The sequence below is a fragment of the Thalassophryne amazonica genome, chromosome 2 (genome assembly GCF_902500255.1).
Source record: "Thalassophryne amazonica chromosome 2, fThaAma1.1, whole genome shotgun sequence".
Classification (NCBI taxonomy): Eukaryota; Metazoa; Chordata; class Actinopteri; order Batrachoidiformes; family Batrachoididae; genus Thalassophryne; species Thalassophryne amazonica.
In genome coordinates this window covers 68,420,579-68,441,748 of record NC_047104.1, presented here as the reverse complement: position 1 = coordinate 68,441,748, position 21,170 = coordinate 68,420,579, and the positions used below count along the sequence as shown (strand labels likewise).

At 39.9% G+C, this 21,170-nt stretch overlaps 1 protein-coding gene across 1 annotated transcript in view; it reads left to right on the top strand.

Moving 5' to 3' along the window:
- The window catches only part of tln2a (talin 2a), a 414,558-nt gene that overhangs the window by 304,805 nt on the left and 88,583 nt on the right, over positions 1-21,170 (top strand). Inside the window, 9 exon segments of the mRNA XM_034187248.1 lie at positions 5,678-5,771; positions 5,978-6,067; positions 6,286-6,408; positions 6,516-6,659; positions 7,881-8,042; positions 8,291-8,431; positions 8,564-8,745; positions 13,839-13,971; positions 16,634-16,735. Coding sequence (XP_034043139.1) covers positions 5,678-5,771; positions 5,978-6,067; positions 6,286-6,408; positions 6,516-6,659; positions 7,881-8,042; positions 8,291-8,431; positions 8,564-8,745; positions 13,839-13,971; positions 16,634-16,735 — 1,171 coding nt within the window.

The following is a 21,170-nucleotide window of genomic DNA, read 5'->3' as shown; positions in this document are numbered from 1 at the left end:
AAACGCCTTGAAATGGCTCTGCCTGCGAATGGCAGTTGCGAGGGAAATCGCTTGATTTCGTGTGATGATCGCCGGGTTCACTCGCAGGGTGTCACCAGTGTTGTACATGGATTTTGAATTTTTGGATAGAAGAATAACCAGAATGGCAAAGGCTCACCCATTGATCAGCTCCAGGATGATCAAAGACAGTCTGGAGTTACCTGTAAGTGCTGTGACAGTTAGAAGACGCCTGTGTGAAGCTAATTTATTTGCAAGAATCCCCCGCAAAGTCCCTCTGTTAAATAAAAGACGTGCAGAAGAGGTTACAATTTGCCAAAGAACACATCAACTGGCCTAAAGAGAAATGGAGGAATATTTTGTGGACTGATGAGAGTAAAATTGTTGTTTTTGGGTCCAAGGGCCGCAGACAGTTTGTGAGACGACCCCAAACTCTGAATTCAAGCCACAGTTCACAGTGAAGACAGTGAAGCATGGTGGTGCAAGCATCATGACATGGGCATGTTTCTCGTACTATGGTGTTGGGCCTATATATCGCATACCAGGTATCATGGATCAGTTTGGATATGTCAGAATACTTATTTTATTTATTTATTTATATTTATATTTATATAGCGCCAAATCACAACAAACAGTTGCCCCAAGGCACTTTATATTGTAAGGCAAGGCCATACAATAATTACGTAAAAACCCCAACGGTCAAAACGACCCCCTGTGAGCAAGCACTTGGCGACAGTGGGAAGGAAAAACTCCCTTTTAACAGGAAGAAACCTCCAGCAGAACCAGGCTCAGGGAGGGGCAGTCTTCTGCTGGGACTGGTTGGGGCTGAGGGAGAGAACCAAGAAAAAGACATGCTGTGGAGGGGAGAAGAGATCAATCACTAATGATTAAATGCAGAGTGGTGCATACAGAGCAAAAAGAGAAAGAAACACTCAGTGCATCATGGGAACCCCCCAGCAGTCTAAGTCTATAGCAGCATAACTAAGGGATGGTTTAGGGTCACCTGATCCAGCCCTAACTATAAGCTTTAGCAAAAAGGAAAGTTTTAAGCCTAATCTTAAAAGTAGAGAGGGTGTCTGTCTCCCTGATCTGAATTGGGAGCTGGTTCCACAGGAGAGGAGCCTGAAAGCTGAAGGCTCTGCCTCCCATTCTACTCTTACAAACCCTAGGAACTACAAGTAAGCCTGCAGTCTGAGAGCGAAGCGCTCTATTGGGGTGATATGGTACTATGAGGTCCCTAAGATAAGATGGGACCTGATTATTCAAAACCTTATGAGTAAGAAGAAGAATTTTAAATTCTGTTCTAGAATTAACAGGAAGCCAATGAAGAGAGGCCAATATGGGTAAGATATGCTCTCTCCTTCTAGTTCCCGTTAGTACTCTAGCTGCAGCATTTTGAATTAACTGAAGGCTTTTCAGGGAACTTTTAGGACAACCTGATAATAATGAATTACAATAGTCCAGCCTAGAGGAAATAAATGCATGAATTACTTTTTCAGCATCACTCTGAGACAAGACCTTTCTAATTTTAGAGATATTGCGTAAATGCAAAAAAGCAGTCCTACATATTTGTTTAATATGCGCTTTGAATGACATATCCTGATCAAAAATGACTCCAAGATTTCTCACAGTATTACTAGAGGTCAGGGTAATGCCATCCAGAGTAAGGATCTGGTTAGACACCATGTTTCTAAGATTTGTGGGGCCAAGTACAATAACTTCAGTTTTATCTGAGTTTAAAAACAGGAAATTAGAGGTCATCCATGTCTTTATGTCTGTAAGACAATCCTACAGTTTAGCTAATTGGTGTGTGTCCTCTGGCTTCATGGATAGATAAAGCTGGGTATCATCTGCGTAACAATGAAAATTTAAGCAATGCCGTCTAATAATACTGCCTAAGGGAAGCATGTATAAAGTGAATAAAATTGGTCCTAGCACAGAACCTTGTGGAACTCCATAATTAACCTTAGTCTGTGAAGACGATTCCCCATTTACATGAACAAATTGTAATCTATTAGATAAATATGATTCAAATTTTATGGTCAACAGTATCAAAAGCAGCACTGAGGTCTAACAGAACAAGCACAGAGATGAGTCCACTGTCTGAGGCCATAAGAAGATCATTTGTAACTTCACTAATGCTGTTTCTGTACTATGATAAATTCTAAAACCTGACTGAAACTCTTCAAATAGACCATTCCTCTGCAGATGATCAGTTAGCTGTTTTACAACTACCCTTTCAAGAATTTTTGAGAGAAAAGGAAGGTTGGAGATTGGCCTATAATTAGCTAAGATAGCTGGGTCAAGTGATGGCTTTTTAAGTAATGGTTTAATTACTGCCACCTTAAAAGCCTGTGGTACATAGCCAACTAATAAAGATAGATTGATCATATTTAAGATCGAAGCATTAAATAATGGTAGGGCTTCCTTGAGCAGCCTGGTAGGAATGGGGTCTAATAGACATGTTGATGGTTTGGATGAAGTAACTAATGAAAATAACTCAGACAGAACAATCTGAGAGAAAGAGTCTAACCAAATACCGGCATCACTGAAAGCAGCCAAAGATAACGATGCGTCTTTGGGATGGTTATGAGTAATTTTTTCTCTAATAGTTAAAATTGTATTAGCAAAGAAAGTCATGAAGTCATTACTAGTTAAAGTTAAAGGAATACTCGGCTCAATAGAGCTCTGACTCTTTGTCAGCCTGGCTACAGTGCTGAAAAGAAACCTGGGGTTGTTCTTATTTTCTTCAATTAGTGATGAGTAGTAAGATGTCCTAGCTTTACAGAGGGCTTTTTTATAGAGCAACAGACTCTTTTTCCAGGCTAAGTGAAGATCTTCTAAATTAGTGAGACGCCATTTCCTCTCCAACTTACGGGTTATCTGCTTTAAGCTGCGAGTTTGTGAGTTATACCACAGAGTCAGGCACTTCTGATTTAAAGCTCTCTTTTTCAGAGGAGCTACAGCATCCAAAGTTGTCTTCAATGAGGATGTAAAACTATTGACAAGATACTCTATCTCACTTACAGAGTTTAGGTAGTTACGCTGCACTGTGTTGGTATATGGCATTAGAGAACATAAAGAAGGAATCATATCCTTAAACCTAGTTACAGCGCTTTCTGAAAGACTTCTAGTGTAATGAAACTTATTCCCCACTGCTGGGTAGTCCATCAGAGTAAATGTAAATGTTATTAAGAAATGATCAGACAGAGGGGAGTTTTCAGGGAATACTGTTAAGTCTTCAATTTCCATACCATAAGTCAGAACAAGATCTAAGATATGATTAAAGTGGTGGGTGGACTCATTTACATTTTGAGCAAAGCCAATTGAGTCTAATAATAGATTAAATGCAGTGTTGAGGCTGTCATTCTCAGCATCTGTGTGGATGTTAAAATCGCCCACTATAATTATCTTATCTGAGCTAAGCACCAAGTCAGACAAAAGGTCTGAAAATTCACAGAGAAACTCACAGTAACGACCAGGAGGATGATAGATAACAACAAATAAAACTGTTTTTTGGGACTTCCAATTTGGATGGACAAGGCTAAGAGTCAAGCTTTCATATGAATTAAAGCTCTGTCTGGGTTTTTGATTAATTAATAAGCTGGAATGGAAGATTGCTGCTAATCCTCCGCCTCGGCCCGTGCTACGAGCATTCTGGCAGTTAGTGTGACTCGAGGGTGTTGACTCATTTAAACTAACATATTCATCCTGCTGTAACCAGGTTTCTGTAAGGCAGAGTAAATCAATATGTTGATCAATTATTATATCATTTACCAACAGGGACTTAGAAGAGAGAGACCTAATGTTTAATAGACCACATTTAACTGTTTTAGTCTGTGGTGCAGTTGAAGGTGCTATATTATTTTTTCTTTTTGAATTTTTATGCTTAAATAGATTTTTGCTGGTTATTGGTGGTCTGGGAGCAGGCACCGTCTCTACGGGGATGGGGCAGTGAGGGGATGGCAGGGGGAGAGAAGCTGCAGAGAGGTGTGTAAGATTACAACTCCGCTTCCTGGTCCCAACCCTGGATAGTCACGGTTTGAAGGATTTAAGAAAATTGGCCAGATTTCTAGAAATGAGAGCTGCTCTATCCAAAGTGGGATGGATGCCGTCTCTCCTAACAAGACCAGGTTTTCCCCAGAAGCTTTGCCAATTATCTATGAAGCCCACCTCATTTTTTGGACACCACTCAGACAGCCAGCAATTCAAGGAGAACATGCGGCTAAACATGTCACTCCCAGTCCGACTGGGGAGGGGCCCAGAGAAAACTACAGAGTCCGACATTGTTTTTGCAAAGTTACACACCGATTCAATGTTAATTTTAGTGAACTCCGATTGGCGTAACCGGGTGTCATTACTGCCGACGTGAATTACAATCTTACCAAATTTACGCTTAGCCTTAGCCATCAGTTTCAAATTTCCTTCAATGTCGCCTGCTCTGGCCCCCGGAAGACAATTGACTATGGTTGCTGGTGTCGCTAACTTCACATTTCTCAAAACAGAGTCGCCAATAACCAGAGTTTGATCCTCGGCGGGTGTGTCGCCGGGTGGGGAAAAACGGTTAGAGATGTGAACGGGTTGGCGGTGTACACGGGGCTTCTGTTTAGGACTACGCTTCCTCCTCACAGCCACCCAGTCGGCCTACTTTCCCGGCTGCTCGGGATCTGCCAGAGGGAAACTAACGGCGGCTAAGCTACCTTGGTCCGCACCGACTACAGGGGCCTGGCTAGCTGCTAAAGGAGGCCGAGGAATAACTAAACATTTCACACCCAGAGCAGAAAAGTGCGGGAGAGACAGGAGAAGCCGCCATGCTAAACCGGCTAAGAGCTAGTAGCTGCGCTAAGCTAGCGGATTCCTAAAAACACACAAAATGAATAATGTGTAAATAATTTAGAGGTGATTCAGCAGAGGGAGTGCTTTAGTTAAGGCACGTGAAGATTACACTGTGAAGCAAATCGTTATCTAGGTAACTAGATCAATCTAACTGCGCAGATTAAACAGCTAACAGATGTAGCAAAACACCGCTGTGCTCCGGAACAGGAAGTGATACAATACCACAGTGAGAACCAACCACCAGTAGAGGCAAGCAAGAGCTTGCCTTATGCTGAAGAGGACATGCCCTTGAAATGGGTGTTTCAACAAGACAATGACCCCAAGCACACTAGTACACGAGCAAAATCTTGGTTCCAAAGTAACAAAATTAATGCCTCGCAAATGTGAAGAAATCATGAAAAACTGTGGTTATACAACTAAATACTAGTTTAGTGATTCACAGGATTGCCAAAAAAGCAGTTTGAACATAAGAGTTTTGAGTTTGTAGCGTCAGCAGCAGATGCTACTATTATTGTGAACACCGCCTTTTCTACTTTTTTTACTAATAGCCTAACTTCATAGCCTTAAGAGTGTGCATATCATGAATTCTTGGTCTTGTTGGATTTGTGAGAATCTACTGAATCTATTGGTACCTTGTTTCCCATGAAACACTAAGAGATATACTCAAAACCTGGATTAATCTTTTTAGTCACATAGTACTGCTCTTATTCTGAACACTACTGTATATGCAAAGGTACACACAGAGACACTTATTTATGCATAAAAACATGCAGTAAATGTGATTCCTTATTTTGTGTAGAGTTTCATGGATTTCTCTGTGAATTTTGTTTGTGTTTTGTTTCAGGGCTGTGACTGACAGCATTAATCAGCTGATCATGCTGTGCACACAGCAAGCTCCTGGGCAGAAAGAGTGCGACAACGCCCTGAGAGAGTTAGAGGTACACACACCTTAAATGCCTTGGAATCTAATGCTATCTGTGTAGAACACAAACGAAAATAAGTGTTAGTACTTTGAACCGTAACCCCTCCCCCAACACACACATAAAGTTTGCCAGGAGCTTATTTGTCGGGGGGCTCTCTAGGGACATAAAAAATTTCAGCAGTTGATATATAGACAACTATTACCTGCTTCTTAATTTCCCAGGCTGTCAGAGGATTGCTGGACAACCCCAACGAACCCGTCAATGACCTCTCCTACTTCGACTGCATCGAGAGTGTGATGGAAAATTCTAAGGTAGGCCGTAAAATCAAGCACGTAGTGATCAAAGTACTAAAAATACAGATGTACTAAAAGTGTTGTGGATACTTTTGCAAACAGCAAGTTAGATGGAGTCCATGCATGTGATTTGACACACTGATGCAACAGCTTAGCATCCTAAGCAACCCCCCCCCCCCCCCCCCCCCCCCCCCTTATCTTTGTTCTGATGACCTTTTGCTGGGGTCTTTGTGCAGGTCCTGGGAGAGTCCATGGCTGGTATTTCTCAGAACTGCAAGATAGCAGATGTGACTGCATTTGGAGGTTGTGTGGGGTCAGCCTCTAAAGCCCTCTGTGGCCTCACTGAAGCTGCAGGACAGGTAAGGCATGTGTGGAAATGACTTATGCAATAAAGGTGCTGTTGAACAATTTGTAATACCGCCTTCTTGGATAGCAGTGACATTAATGCCAAGTGTGTTTATCACAGGCTTCCTACCTGGTGGGTGTGTCTGATCCCAACAGCCAGGCTGGACACCAGGGCTTAGTAGACCCCATCCAGTTTGCTAAGGCCAACCAAGCAATCCAGATGGCCTGTGAGAATCTTGTGGACCCCGACAGTAGTCCCTCTCAGGTATGTATGTGCACCAGAAATATTCTGAGTGTGTCTACAGTATCTTTTAAATGGCAGTTATGTATTGAGAAAAAATGTCAGATGAATATCAGCTTTTGTCATAATGTTATTCAGGTCAGTGTGTCACACAAATTAATCTGTTTTTTTTGTTTTGTTTTGTTTTTTTTGTTTTTGGTATCCTAGTTCAGTAATTGCTGGTTGTTTCACTTTTCATATTAAATAACTTTAATCCTATTCAAAAGTATCCCTGCATGTGTTCATTAACTCTTCAACAATGTCCAGTTTTCCAGACCTTACCATAATATTAAAGAGGAACTATGGTACTTTTCAACTTGCGCTCTTTTTCAGTTTTTCTTTTACAAAACTATTTTAATCAGTGCTGTATTGAATTACAATGCAAGGACTGTCATGGGCTAACCAGCTCCATAATGGAGTTTCGCTCAGTAAAAATACTCACAATAAACTATTAGAAGTGTGTGGTAGCATGGAGATGATCCTTACAGAATAAATGTTCATGTTTACCTCACTAAATGTAAAGAATAATCTTTAATCCCCGCTGGCCGAAGGCCCGGAGGGGGATTATGTCGTGATTTCTGTCCGTCTGTCCCAAAAAAGGTATAAGCGTTCTGAAATCAATTCCTCTTTTTTAGGAGGAATTTCATGAAACTTGGTACAAGTTTTTTGTTTTGTTTTGTTTTTATAGGTTGGTAATATGCATATTATCTTATTGTTGGAGTTGGGCCCATTTTATCAGAGTTATGGCCCTTGATTAACAAATCTAGACTTTGTCAGTTTCATGAGTGAGTGTCTGCATTCTGAAATGACTCCTCTCACACTTTTAGGAGGAATTTTGTGAAACCTGGTACAAGTCCTTGTTATAGGTAATATAGTTTGCCACTTACCTTAGCTCCAGAATTGTTCCAGTTCTTTTTGCAGATGAGTGTCTTGTCTGTTTACAACAGCAATTTATATGTTGAACATTGTTGGATAATAGCCAAAGAACGGTAGCACTTTGTGTCCAAAGGAAACCAATTATTGACTACACTGAACTAAGACTATTGATGAAGATCAATAGTCTTAAATCATAGTGCTCCATTTCTTTTGCTATGACTTGAGGTGAATCCTTAAAGACTGAAGCATCATGTTAGCATCTCTTATTTTTTCTATTTAAGATACGAAATCTGTTGCTAACCTTACAATTTAATATGTAATATGCACCAGGTGCTCTCGGCGGCCACCATTGTTGCTAAGCACACCTCAGCGTTGTGCAATGCATGCCGTTTGGCTTCTTCCAAGACCACTAATCCAGTTGCCAAGAGACATTTTGTCCAGTCTGCCAAGGAAGTGGCCAACAGCACCGCCAACCTAGTCAAAACAATCAAGGTAGGCTTTTTGATTTTTACTGTTGTCACTTGTCCCATAAACGTAATATCTCAGTATAGAATGAAATTTAGCATTTACCTTAATGCTCCTATGATTAAGGTGTGAGATGTCAACCTCCAGTATTTTGTTCAGTACTTTATTTTTATTTATTTTTTTTAACTGTTACATAGAAATGGGATGTGTAGCAAAAATGTAACTAACGCATATGTATTCTTAAGCTGTGACACTCTACCACTCTCACGGTTTAGGCTCTAGATGGGGATTTCTCAGAGGAGAACCGGACCAGGTGTCGAGTCGCCACAGCTCCACTTATTGAGGCTGTGGAAAACCTCGCAACATTTGCTTCCAACCCAGAATTTGCCAGCATTCCTTCCCAAATAAGCAATGAGGTATAACTTTGAGAACACTGTTTTATATTTATGCATGGCAGTAAGACATAGAGGAATGCATGGATTATAATCCTGGCCTATGGTGCAAACCCAGAGACTGGAAATTCTGATGTTAATTTTGTTTTTCTGTAGGGCTGTGCTGCGCAGGAGCCCATCCTCCAGTCAGCACGCTCCATGTTAGATAGCTCCACCCATCTGATCAAGAGTGCACGCTCACTTGTTATCAACCCTAAAGACCCAGCAACCTGGTCTGTCCTGGCTGGTCACTCACGCACTGTCTCCGATTCCATCAAGAGTCTCATCACAGCCATCCGGTCAGTGAGTGGACAACTTCAAACTGTTTTACTACTAAATGCATTTTTTTTCTCTCTTTTTTTTTCCTCAGCTGCTTATATTCAGAGTATGCATCCACTTAAACCACTGTTGCATTGTGTTTAGTCATGGGGTGGATAAGGTTCAACCTTAATCATGTAACACCTTGTGGTAACTTATGTTGTGATTTGGTGCTGTATAAATTAAGAGCAAGAAATATGGTCAAGCTGGGTACACAATGAATTGGGTCTGTGAGAAAGAGCATTTCCATACAGAAATGTAGTAATTCAGAGAAAGAAACCTTTTTTTTTTCTAATTGTTTAATAGTGACATCTCAAACTCACCCAGTCACACCTCCACACAACCCAGCTGAAAGGAATTTTGTAGGAATTTAGTTGCAAAAGAAAAAAACATGAAATATGGTCTAGTTTGGTACGCAGTGGATGGGGTCTGTAAGTAGAGTGTACTTGTGTACTCAATCAGAACAGTAAACAGTTATTTTCAGATTAACTGCACTTATATTCTAAAACTCAAATAATATGGTTTCAAGTCTACACAACCCAGCAGAAAGGCTTTTGTATGAATGTAGTCCCCCTGTTGCTCTCATTATGCATGGTTTTGCGGTTACATGTACATGAAATGAGCTTCTCAGCTTCTTTGCGTTCCAAAGCCTTGGTCTGGTGACCACCAAAGCCAGCACTGCATGTTCAAGGAGTCAAATTGATCTTGTAATGTTGGATCTTTTTTAAGTTACTGTCCTTCATTTCTGTACAATAATGTTGTCCTTACTTGGTATACAAAAGGGATTATGGGAGCTCACATGTATCACTTTTATTGTCATTTATCAAATGCTTAATTCAATTAAATTTGATTTTCATTAACATTACAGGAAGTCCCAGAGGGCTGCACACATACAGAAGTCATATACATATGTCATATTAAATATATTAATTATGTGAGAAGAGGGGAACATGTCAAGTATTAATAGCATTAAAATGTTTCCAATAAGAAAAAAAAACAGAGGTTCAAGACAAACTATTTCAAGTCCTGATGAATATCCTCCTGATTGTAGACTATGTAACTTTCCTGCAGTTATAAACTGTGCTATAAAGCTCCTGTAACAGTGATGTAGCGTCCTTGAGGAGGGATGGCAGCACCTATTCCATGATGTGACAGATACTACTTCATGCTTTTATTACCACAGCCTATTTTAATCTCCTTTTTCACAACTTTTTTGTACCTGTCCTTGATCAGAAAAACTCTGATGCCCATGAGGAGCTCATTACCTCTGCACTGCATTTAACGTCCTCAAAAGGCTCAGAACATCTGCACATTAGCATTCACAGGCTGCCGTCTGAGCTTCTCAGCCCTGAAGCCTTCATGAGACTTTCTTTGGACTGCATATTGAATGCTGGGATTGTGGCCCAGAACCTTTAATACGTTGAATTGATACATGCCAAAGAACTCGAATTAGGAACGTTCTCCATCCTTGAAATGCCGGACTCGAAGGTTTGTCAGTGTCACTACATGCAAGGAGAAGATTCTTTTCATCTACTTCCAGCATGCACAGAAATGAATAATTAACATACTTATTCTGCCCATGTGTCCTGTGACCCAGAACACTTGGAGACTTAAAAGTTAATTTAGCTGCTCATCTTGATCTCTGTGTGCTGAACTCCTCAGCATGTGTGAGCTGAGTGTTGGTTTCAATGTTGGATTACAAATGGAAATAAACTTTCTGTAACCCACCGTCATTTATTTTCATAAAGTATTAAGCTACAGGATATTCATCACAGATTAAAGTAACTTGATTTTCTCCCTCGCTCGCTTACTCGCTTGCTCTGAATTTTGTTTAAAAAATCTAAATGTTTTTTTTTGTGTGTGACCTGTATGAATTTTTTTTACTTAGTTTTGTTTTTCCCTGCACCAACAGGGAAAACCCCTACCAACAGGGTAGGGGTTTGGACAGCAAAAGCATACATGAATGAGTGAGTTAGGGTGTGTTCACAGACTCTTCAGTTTGGTGGGAACCAGAATTGCAGTTGTGAAAGTTGCTTCAGATCACAGCCTGGACCAAAGGATCAAAATTTGGTCTGGTCAAAAGAGGTGGTCTCAGCCAGGAGCAAACTGAACCACAGTCCGGTTGGTTTTCAGTATCTTTTGGACTAATTGCAGGAAGTTGAGAGAAGTTGGTTCACCCAATGAACCACCCTGCTCAGAGTGCCGCTCTCATTGGACCAACATCTCTGCTGTTTTGGACTTGTGGGATAGCTCGCGCCCACAGATTGAGCTCGCTGGACTACTTTCGCCACCCTGCCTCAGTGTGCCGTTCTCGTTGGAGCAACAAACGCAGAATGTGTCTCTTCCCAGATAGATCTTGTTCAGTGCAGCTTCTTGTTCTGACTTTAACACAAAGTTAACACCCAAGTCTTTCATCGCCAACTGTAAATGGTCATCAAACCATTCCAATCGTATCTTTCTGAACTCTTCCACATCAAACTCCATCATGTCAATGCTTACAGTGTGCTTGAAAAATAACAGGCGAAGTTGCTCATAAACGTTAAGTTTCTTAAATATTTATTATGGCTACTCTTCAGTTATCTTTGTAATTTTCTTACTGGTAAAGTTTAGAATTAATTTAAATGAGATATACTCATCTCACAGGAATTATCACAGTTATCTGGGAACTACTTTTTTGAGCAGGAATTCATCAAGCTGCGGGTGCGTACTAACACAGAATACCCAGAAACTGGCTAGATGTTCGGTCAAAACAAGAGCGTCCACTTTTAGCTTGTCATAAGCTAAGCTAGTGGCGCTCGTGAGAGTGTGCCAATAAACAGCAGAAGAAGAAAAGAAACAAAAGTAGTAAATATGGGCTGTTGAAGCACATCTGGAGAGGAGGAGACAAAGTTTTTAATTACGATTTGTCAGAAAAAGAAGTAAAAGTCACCTGGAAAAGACTTTCTCCATTTAAATGGCACTAGCTGCTTGAAAACAAGCCAAAGACACACACATACCGGCATCTACAAACCATAAAAATCAAGTATTGGGAGACACAGCCAACATAGATAATGACGGGACGCAAGTACATCAAGGAAAGTTTGTTAGTGCATGGGTCTTGTTCCCAACTTTCAAATGTGAAAAAGCCCTAAATGAGTTAGGCCATCCCAGACAGCTTGTGTAGACAATTACTCAAAATCACTTAATGATATTGTCTTCTAACTCACCAAATAAATAAACACACATAACAATGATAAACAAATTACTTTGTGGTGAACTTTGATGTAGTGTATCAATCCTAAACGCAACTTTGTTTTTCCTGTGTAATATCCTATAGACATATCTACTCCCTGCCCCTCTCCCACCCAGCATTAACTCTCCTCAATAGCAGAGGGTAAAGTAGCAGCCGTGGGATGAAGCATGATGCTCAGTAGCTGTACATTTTTGTTTTTATCCCCCCCACTTCCTGTGTTTTCTATCAATCAATCAATCAATCAACATTTATTTATAAAGCGCTTTACAGCACCGACTGGTGTCCAAAGTGCTTAACATTAAAAACACAAATTTACAAAATAAAACACATATAAAATAAAATTTTAAAACAACACATAAAAAAAGAACATAAAAATAACAGAACATGTCACCTCCCCACTAAGTGTTAAAAGCCAGTTTAAATAAATAAGTCTTTAACTTAGATTTAAAAAGTGCTAGGTCAGGAATAGTACATAACTCAAGAGGTAGCTCATTCCACAGTCTGGGGCCAGCTACCGCGAAAGCATGATCACCCCAGCGTTTATATCTTGACCTTGGAACATCTAAGTAAAGCTGACCAGACGCCCTTAACGTCCTACTGTAGGTGCGCAAAGTTAAAATTTCAGACAAGTAGGGAGGTGCAAGGCCATAAATAGCTTTAAAAACAAACATTAAAATTTTAAAATCAATTCTAAAACGAACTGGAAGCCAGTGGAGTGAGTATAGGATGGGCGCAATATGCTCACGTCTAGAAGTGTTTGTCAAAAGACGAGCAGCAGCATTCTGCACCAACTGGAGACGCACAAGAGACGACTGATTAATGCCCGCATAAAGTGCATTACAATAATCAAGTCTGGAGCTGATGAAAGCATGAATGGCCGTCTCAAGATCACGTCTACTGAGAAAGTGCTTTATTTTAGCCAAGAGGCGAAGGTGGAAAAAACTAGCTTTGACAACAGAATTTATCTGTTGATCGAACCTCAAACAGCTGTCAAATATCACTCCCAAAGTCTTGACAGCTGGTTTTACATAGTTAGCCAAAGCACCAAAATTTGGTGTTACCACATTTGGTATGCCAGTGCGCTCAAACACCATGATCTCAGTTTTACCATCATTCAGGTAAAGGAAGTTTCGGGACAGCCACTGCTTTACATCACGAATACAATTAAATAATGATGACAAAGCATCACTCCCATTAGTCCTCACAGGCAGATAGATTTGCAGATCATCTGCATAACAATGAAAGGACAAATTGTGCTGGGTTATAATTGACCCCAATGGCAGAATGTACAAAGAAAATAGAATCGGCCCAAGGACAGATCCCTGCGGCACTCCACAGCACAGAGGAGCAGTTGATGAGGAAAGGTCCCCAATCATGACAGAAAAGCTCCTTTCAGCCAAATATGATCTAAACCACTCAAGTGCAGTACCATGAATGCCAATAAAATGTTCCAACCGGGAAACAAGTACTGTGTGATCCACAGTATCAAAGGCTGCTGTGAGGTCCAACAGAACCAGCACAGCAGGATTCCCTGCATCCACCGACAGAGTAATATCATTATGAACTTTTAAAAGTGCTGACTCAGTGCTGTGTCGCGATCTAAACCCAGACTGGAATTTTTCAAGGATGAGATTGTCTTCTAAAAATGATTGTAACTGTAAAAAGACAACCTTTTCTAAAACCTTAGATAGAAATGGCAGATGAGAGACAGGTCTAAAATTGGATAAAACTGATGAGTCCAGGTGAGGTTTCTAATGTCTATTTCTTCATTTTTGCTTTCTTCATCTGTTCTTCCTCCCATGCTATAATTTGTTCTCTTCCCATTTCCCATTTGATTCTCAGAGACAAGGCTCCAGGCCAGCGGGAGTGCGATTCATCAATCGACAACATTAACAGATGTATCCGGGAAATTGAGCAGGCCTCTCTGGCAGCGGTCAGCCAGAATTTACCAAGCAGGGATGACATCTCGCTGGAGGTAAGACACCATCGCCAAAAACAGCTTGATGCCATTCACAGATACAACAGGCAATGTATGTATGATATTTGTATTGTATGATATTTTATCTCCGTGTTTCCTTCTGTCTCTGTGTACTTATTCTTATCTGGCAATTTTGTCTCTCTAATGCAGCACACTGGTGCTGTGGTTAGCACTTTAGCCTCACAGCAGCAAAGTCCTAGATGAAGCCCATCAATATCTACTTTCTTTCGGTGTGGTTTTTACATGTTTCCTGTAGCAGTATAGTTTTCCTATAGAGCAGGTAGCTTGATGTGAGTTGGGATGCAGACCAAAGGTATTAGAGCCACACATAGCTGTTATCTTTGATATAGACCTGGGTTTGATTCTCGGGCATGCTACCTGTCTGCATCCTTGGACAAGACACTTCATCTGCATTGGTGTCAATCCACCCAACTGTAAATGGGTATCGGCCTTGGATGGAGACGTAACCTACTTTAGACTGGTGTCCCATCCCAAGGGAGTCATAGACTCTGAACACTTCACACTATGGGATCTGGGGGATAAGCACAGGCACCAATAGGCCTCAGAGCCTTTATGGGACTGTATGGGTTTCCTCAGTTTACTCCACTTTCTGTCCACCATCAAAACATGTGCATTAGGTTCACATCTAAAGTTGTGTCAGGAAAGGCAACTTCAAATGTCCAATATGTGGATCATACATAAGAACCAGAGTTATATACTGGTGCCATACCGGATCAGGTGAGCTGGAGATGAATGATCTGCTGCTGTGGTGACCCCAAACAATGTGGAAGAGCTGAAAGAAAGAAAAAAAAAATTCTCTCTATTTGTATTTATTTATTTAGTGGGTCCATTTTGTGGCTCACAAGTTAGAATTAAAGGACATGTCCCACCGAAATCATGACATTTAGATTTAGGCTGTTCATGACCATCCGATGATACACAGGGATTACTTTGTGCACTTCTGTGACCAGTCTCAAAGTATACAGCATTCGCAACAAAGGCTGCAAAAACAAAGTACTCCTGAGTACTCATTTTTCTGAGTGTTTCCAACAATGTTTATGTAGCTTTGAGGAATACGTCCCAGTGCACTGTTGAATGGAATGTAGCTGCTAACGTTAAGAATGGAGAAGACTTCGTGTGCGTGTACGGCCATTAGTCATAAACGCAGCCTGTTAAAACGAATCTCTGCTCGAGGCTCAGCTTTGTGCTCACATGTAAGTGTTGTCATCGATATAAGTGTGAAAAATCTAACAAATACATCTGTGTGATCAGGCAGCCTGAAAAACAGCGGAGAGGTCCGCGTGTGCGTGCACATTAAAACAGCGTGCTGCTCCACACACATCACAATCCAAAATCCAACAGGCTGTCCCAGTAAAATAAAAATAAAGCCTACCAGCTCTACTGTTGAGAACACAATACAAAAGGGAAAACAAACAGGGCACTCACCCAATTGTTGAAGGTTTTCCAACATTAAATATGTAAAGTTCACTCTACCAAAGATGTCATCATACATGTATCCAGCCGGAGAACACTGTCCAAGTCTAGTATAAGTCCTCACGTGCTATTGCCAGCCGGAGAACAATGTCCAACTGCAGCTCTGCTGTCAGCTCCTTAAGTTTTCTCACAGTTCTGGCACATTAGATAGAAAGTCCATTATCTCCTGAAAATAACGTCCTCTGACTTTTTCCAATGTAAGGAATACATCTGCCTGTTCAGGCAGCCTGTAAAAACAAGGTTGTGCAGACATTCCACGTGCGTGTTCCTTGTTTCAGTAAAATAGTATCCTACGACACAAACAGCAGTGTCACCACACGTTAGGTTCCAAAATCCAACAGAGTTTCGGGGTGAAGTGTGTCCCCTCCTGTCTGTACATCCTCTGTAAGGCCGAGCGATCACTTTCAAATGAAAGCTCAGAAGCTTCATTATCAGACATAGCAGCTTTTGTTTTACTCTCTCTGTCATACTCAGACATTGGGATGCTTCTCCTTTTCCTAAAATATACGTCACATGCCGAGTAAGATGTTTTCCTGAAATGGACCTACTAGCTCACCAAGTGAGAGGAATAAGTAGCAATAAAATACATCTGCTAATTATTACTAATTATTACCACATGTACGTGGATAGACTTACAGTCATGAATACTTTGATGTTGTGTTGCTGACCAGGATGTTAAATAACGTGCAACATGTCCTTTAATGGATGGATGCATTAGAACTTATGTGCCCCATTCTTTTCTGCTCTTCACGTCTCCCCTTCTGTTACACATTGCTGACCATGGATTTAATATATTACCAAAGACTTTTGACAGAGCAAAGCATTGTTTTTTTGTTTGTTTTTTTACCATTTGTCTCTCTGTCACAGCAGAGAAACTGTTTGGAGATTGGATTGCAATATTTAATACAGAACAAAGTTATGAGCACTTTATTGCCACTGGCATATGCTGGAACCTAGAGAACATTTTATTTAAATATTTCCCTCTTGAGGGAAATATTTAAGTGTGTGTGTGTGTGTGTGTGTGTGTGTGTGTGTGTGTGTGTGTGTGTGTGTGTGTGTGTGTGTGTGTGTGTGTGTGTGTTGCGCCAAGCTTTACTGAATGAAACACTTGCTTCCATAAAAGATCAAACCACAAGTTCCTTTCTTTATTATTTCCTGTCTTCAGGCCCTGCAAGAGCAACTGACATCTGCTGTGCAGGAAATTGGCCACTTAATTGACCCGGTTTCCACTGCTGCCAGGGGCGAGGCTTCCCAATTAGGACACAAGGTACAGTCTATAACACAGGAAGCTGCTTGTTTAAATTTTGCTGCTGTGAGTAACAAAATAATAAATGACAGCATGATTGTGTTTCTCCTGAAAGTGATAATGAATCATCTAGAATAAATGAATATTGCAGTCACTGTAAGTGCACTGTAGGACTGGATAGGATAAAGCATTAAAAAGTACATAATGCAGATTATTATTTTGGCTAAATTTAAAATCACAATCATTGAGCATGGTTAGTCACTGATAGGGATGGGTATCGTTAAGATTTTATTGATATCGATTCCGCTTATCGATCCGATTCCTTATCGATACCTCTTGTGAATTTTTTGTGTACTAAAAGTAGGCTTTACAGGTTTTCTATGTCAGCGGGTCAAAGAGCTTTTTCTTATCGTGCACCTGCTCTGTGGACCGGTCTTCCTGCGACCGTGAGGCAGTTGGAGTCTGTGGACATTTTTAAGTCGAGACTTAAAACCTATTTTTATTCTCTTTCTTATGAGTAGTTTTTATTTTGTTATCTGTTTTATTCTTTTACTTCTGTTTTTAATTGTTTATTATTTTTGTTAATTATTTTTATTTTTATTAATTTATTTAAATTTTTATGTTGAACTGTTCTGCGTGAGGTGTGTTGAGACGGCTTTTGTTGTGATTTGGCGCTTTATAAGCTGATTAAATTAAAATTGAATTGAAATTGAACAACTTTTTTTTTTTTTGAGTCTTAAAGTAAATAAATATGAAACTGGTTACTGGATCCTTAAACTCTGGACATAATAAACTCTACATGGTGGATCCCTGATCTCTGGACATAAACAGAAATAAAATCTGTAGTTTTTGTCAAAACCATTTCCTTTCAGACATTATTGGCATGAATGTCTTTCCATGCCGCTGAGCTGAGCTCTTGCAGCTGGCTGTGCTGCATGAATGCAGGACGTCTCATTTTGGGAGGAAAAAACATTTTAGTCGATTGTAGTTTATTGTGTGTATTACAACATTTATAAAGAGGTGTCATTTTATTTAAAGCGACGATTCATTTTGAAGTTATTAATTCCAAGTAGACTCTGTCTCGGCAGAGAACTGCGCAGTGTTTGGAGCTGTGTCAACAGAACGAAGGACGATTCTCGTTTCTTGACTACAACCCCTGGCAAAAATTATGGAATCACTGACCTCGGAGGATGTTCATTCAGTTGTTTAATTTTGTAGAAAAAAAGCAGATCACAGACATGACACAAAACTAAAGTCATTTCAAATGGCAACTTTCAGGCTTTAAGAAACACTATAAGAAATCAGGAAAAATAATTGTGGCAGTCAGTAACGGTTACTTTTTTAGACCAAGCAGAGGGAAAAAAATATGGAATCACTCAATTCTGAGGAATAAATTATGGAATCACCCTGTAAATTTTCATCCCCAAAACTAACACCTGCATCAAATCAGATCTGCTCGTTAGTCTGCATCTAAAAAGGAGTGATCACACCTTGGAGAGCTGTTGCACCAAGTGGACTGACATGAATCATGGCTCCAACATGAGAGATGTCAATTGAAACAAAGGAGAGGATTATCAAACTCTTAAAAGAGGGTAAATCATCACGCAATGTTGCAAAAGATGTTGGTTGTTCACAGTCAGCTGTGTCTAAACTCTGGACCAAATACAAACAACATGGGAAGGTTGTTAAAGGCAAACATGCTGGTAGACCAAGGAAGACATCAAAGCGTCAAGACAGAAAACTTAAAGCAGTTATGTCTCAAAAATTGAAAATGCACAACAAAACAAATGGGGAACGAATGGGAGGAAACTGGAGTCAACGTCTGTGACCGAACTGTAAGAAACCACCTAAAGGAAATGGGATTTACATTCAGAAAAGCTAAACGAAAGCCATCATTAACACCTAAACAGAAAAAAACAAGGTTACAATGGGCTAAGGAAAAGCAATCGTGGACTGTGGATGACTGGATGAAAATCATATTCAGTGATGAATCTCGAATCTGCATTGGGCAAGGTGATGATGCTGGAACTTTTGTTTGGTGCCGTTCCAGTGAGATTTATAAAGATGACTGCCTGAAGAGAACATGTAAATTTCCACAGTCATTGATGATATGGGGCTGCATGTCAGGTAAAGGCACTGAGGAGATGGCTGTCATTACATCATCAATAAATGCACAACTTTACGTTGATATTTTGGACACTTTTCTTATGCCATTAATTGAAAGGATGTTTGGGGATGATGAAATCATTTTTCAAGATGATAATGCATCTTGCCATAGAGCAAAAACTGTGAAAACATTCCTTGCAAAAAGACACATAGGGTCAATGTCATGGCCTGCAAATAGTCCGGATCTTAATCCAATTGAAAATCTTTGGTGGAAGTTGAAGAAAATGGTCCATGACAAGTCTCCATCCTGCAAAGCTGATCTGGCAACAGCAATCAGAGAAAGTTGGAGCCAGATTGATGAAGAGTACTGTTTGTCACTCATTAAGTCCATGCCTCAGAGACTGCAAGCTGTTATAAAAGCCAGAAGTGGTGCAACAGAATACTAGTGATGTGTTGGAGCGTTCTTTTGTTTTTCATGATTCCATAATTTTTTCCTCAGAATTGAGTGATTCCATATTTTTTTCCCTCTGCTTGGTCTAAAAACATAACCGGTACTGACTGCCACAATTTTTTTTCCTGATTTCTTATAGTGTTTCTTAAAGCCAGAAAGTTGCCATTTGAAATGACTTTAGTTTTGTGTCATGTCTGTGATCTGCTTTGTTTCTACAAAATTAAACAACTGAATGAACATCCTCCAAGGCCGGTGATTCCATAATTTTTGCCAGGGGTTGTACAACAAAACAAGAGTCCCAGTTATAGGGATGGCTATTGATAAGATTTTATCTATCAATGCCATTATCGATTCTGATTATCGATCCAATTCCTTATCGATTCCCTTATCGATACCTCTTGTGAATTTTGTACTAAAAGTAGGCTTTACAGGTTTTCTATGTATTCCATTGCGTCTTAAAGTAAATAAATATGAAATTTGTCACTGTATCCTTGATCTCTGGACACAAATAAAAATAAACAAAATGGTGTTTCGCTTTGATGTTATCAATTCTGACTGGATTCTATTGTTCTAACTTGACTCGGCAGAGAGCCGCACAGCGTTTGGAGCTGTGTGAACAGAACGGAGGACGATTCTCATTTCTTTCTCGCAACAAGACAGGAGTCCCAGTTAGTAACTTTAATCCGCACAAAAGTGACTCACGATTTCACATATTCGGGGATGAAAGTGGTGAAAAACAAAAAAAGCTGAAACCCCAAATTACCCCCCAACACCACGTGCACAAAAATGTTTGAATTCTAGAAACTCTGAAATGCAATCTGGGACTGTTCCAGACAATAAACTGCAGTGAGTACAGCATCCATTTAGGTGAGAAAAAAAAACAATTTTCCTTATTCAAATTCATTCCAGTAGTATTCTGCTCTTACTAGGATGTAGCAGTTTTCTAGCTTGGCAGATAGTTCTGGAGGAAATCACAGAAGAAATTAACACATTGAAAATATGGTTTGACCGAAACAAACTGTCATTAAACTTAAATAAGACAGGGATGAACTGGAGGTGTAAGAGTCACTAGGTGTTCACAGGAAACACTTATTTATTTCTGTATGTATGTATGTATTTATTTATTTATTTATGTTCATTGTTAGTTGTTTTTTTGTGTTTTTATTCAGGTTCTTTTTCTCTTTACCTAAAATTGTATATAATCATTAGATTAGTTATTATTACTATTATTGTTGTGCTTGCTATTAATAATATATAAACAAAAATAAATTTAAAAAATATTACAATTTGTAATACATTTGACTCTTTTACAACAACAAATGCTTAATTTAACATTGAAAATGCCATAGACATGCTAACATGTTAGCATTGGTCCAGTTTTTAAGTTATAAAATACATCTATCAACTGTTTCAGAAGACCATAACAGGTCGGTTTAACATATAAAAAGGTAAATAATACTCACAGCCATATGCTCTTTAGGGTTTTAGCGGGGGAAAGCGAAAGAAAAAATTAACCAACAAAGCAATGATCGAAGCACTGCTTCGATCTGCGAATCACTGCTTCAATTGGTTTAAGGTTCAAAGCAAAGCCGCGCTGCAGAAAAGTTGATTACAGACCCGCTGCAGGGTCTGTAATCACTGTAGAGAAATTATCATTTTCCTGACAAACACCCCCAAAAACAACGGCCACTCTGAAGGACCAATAAGGGAATCATTAAGTAAAAAGGTTATTGATGTCGGTGGATCGAACCATTTCTTAACGATACCCGAAAGGAACCGGTTCTCGATACCCATCCCTACTCAGTTAGTGACTTTAATCCACACAAAAGTGACTCATGATATTTTAATGGCTTTGAGAGTGGTTAAGAAGTGGACTTGCCGCGTCTGAAGAGCAGCGAA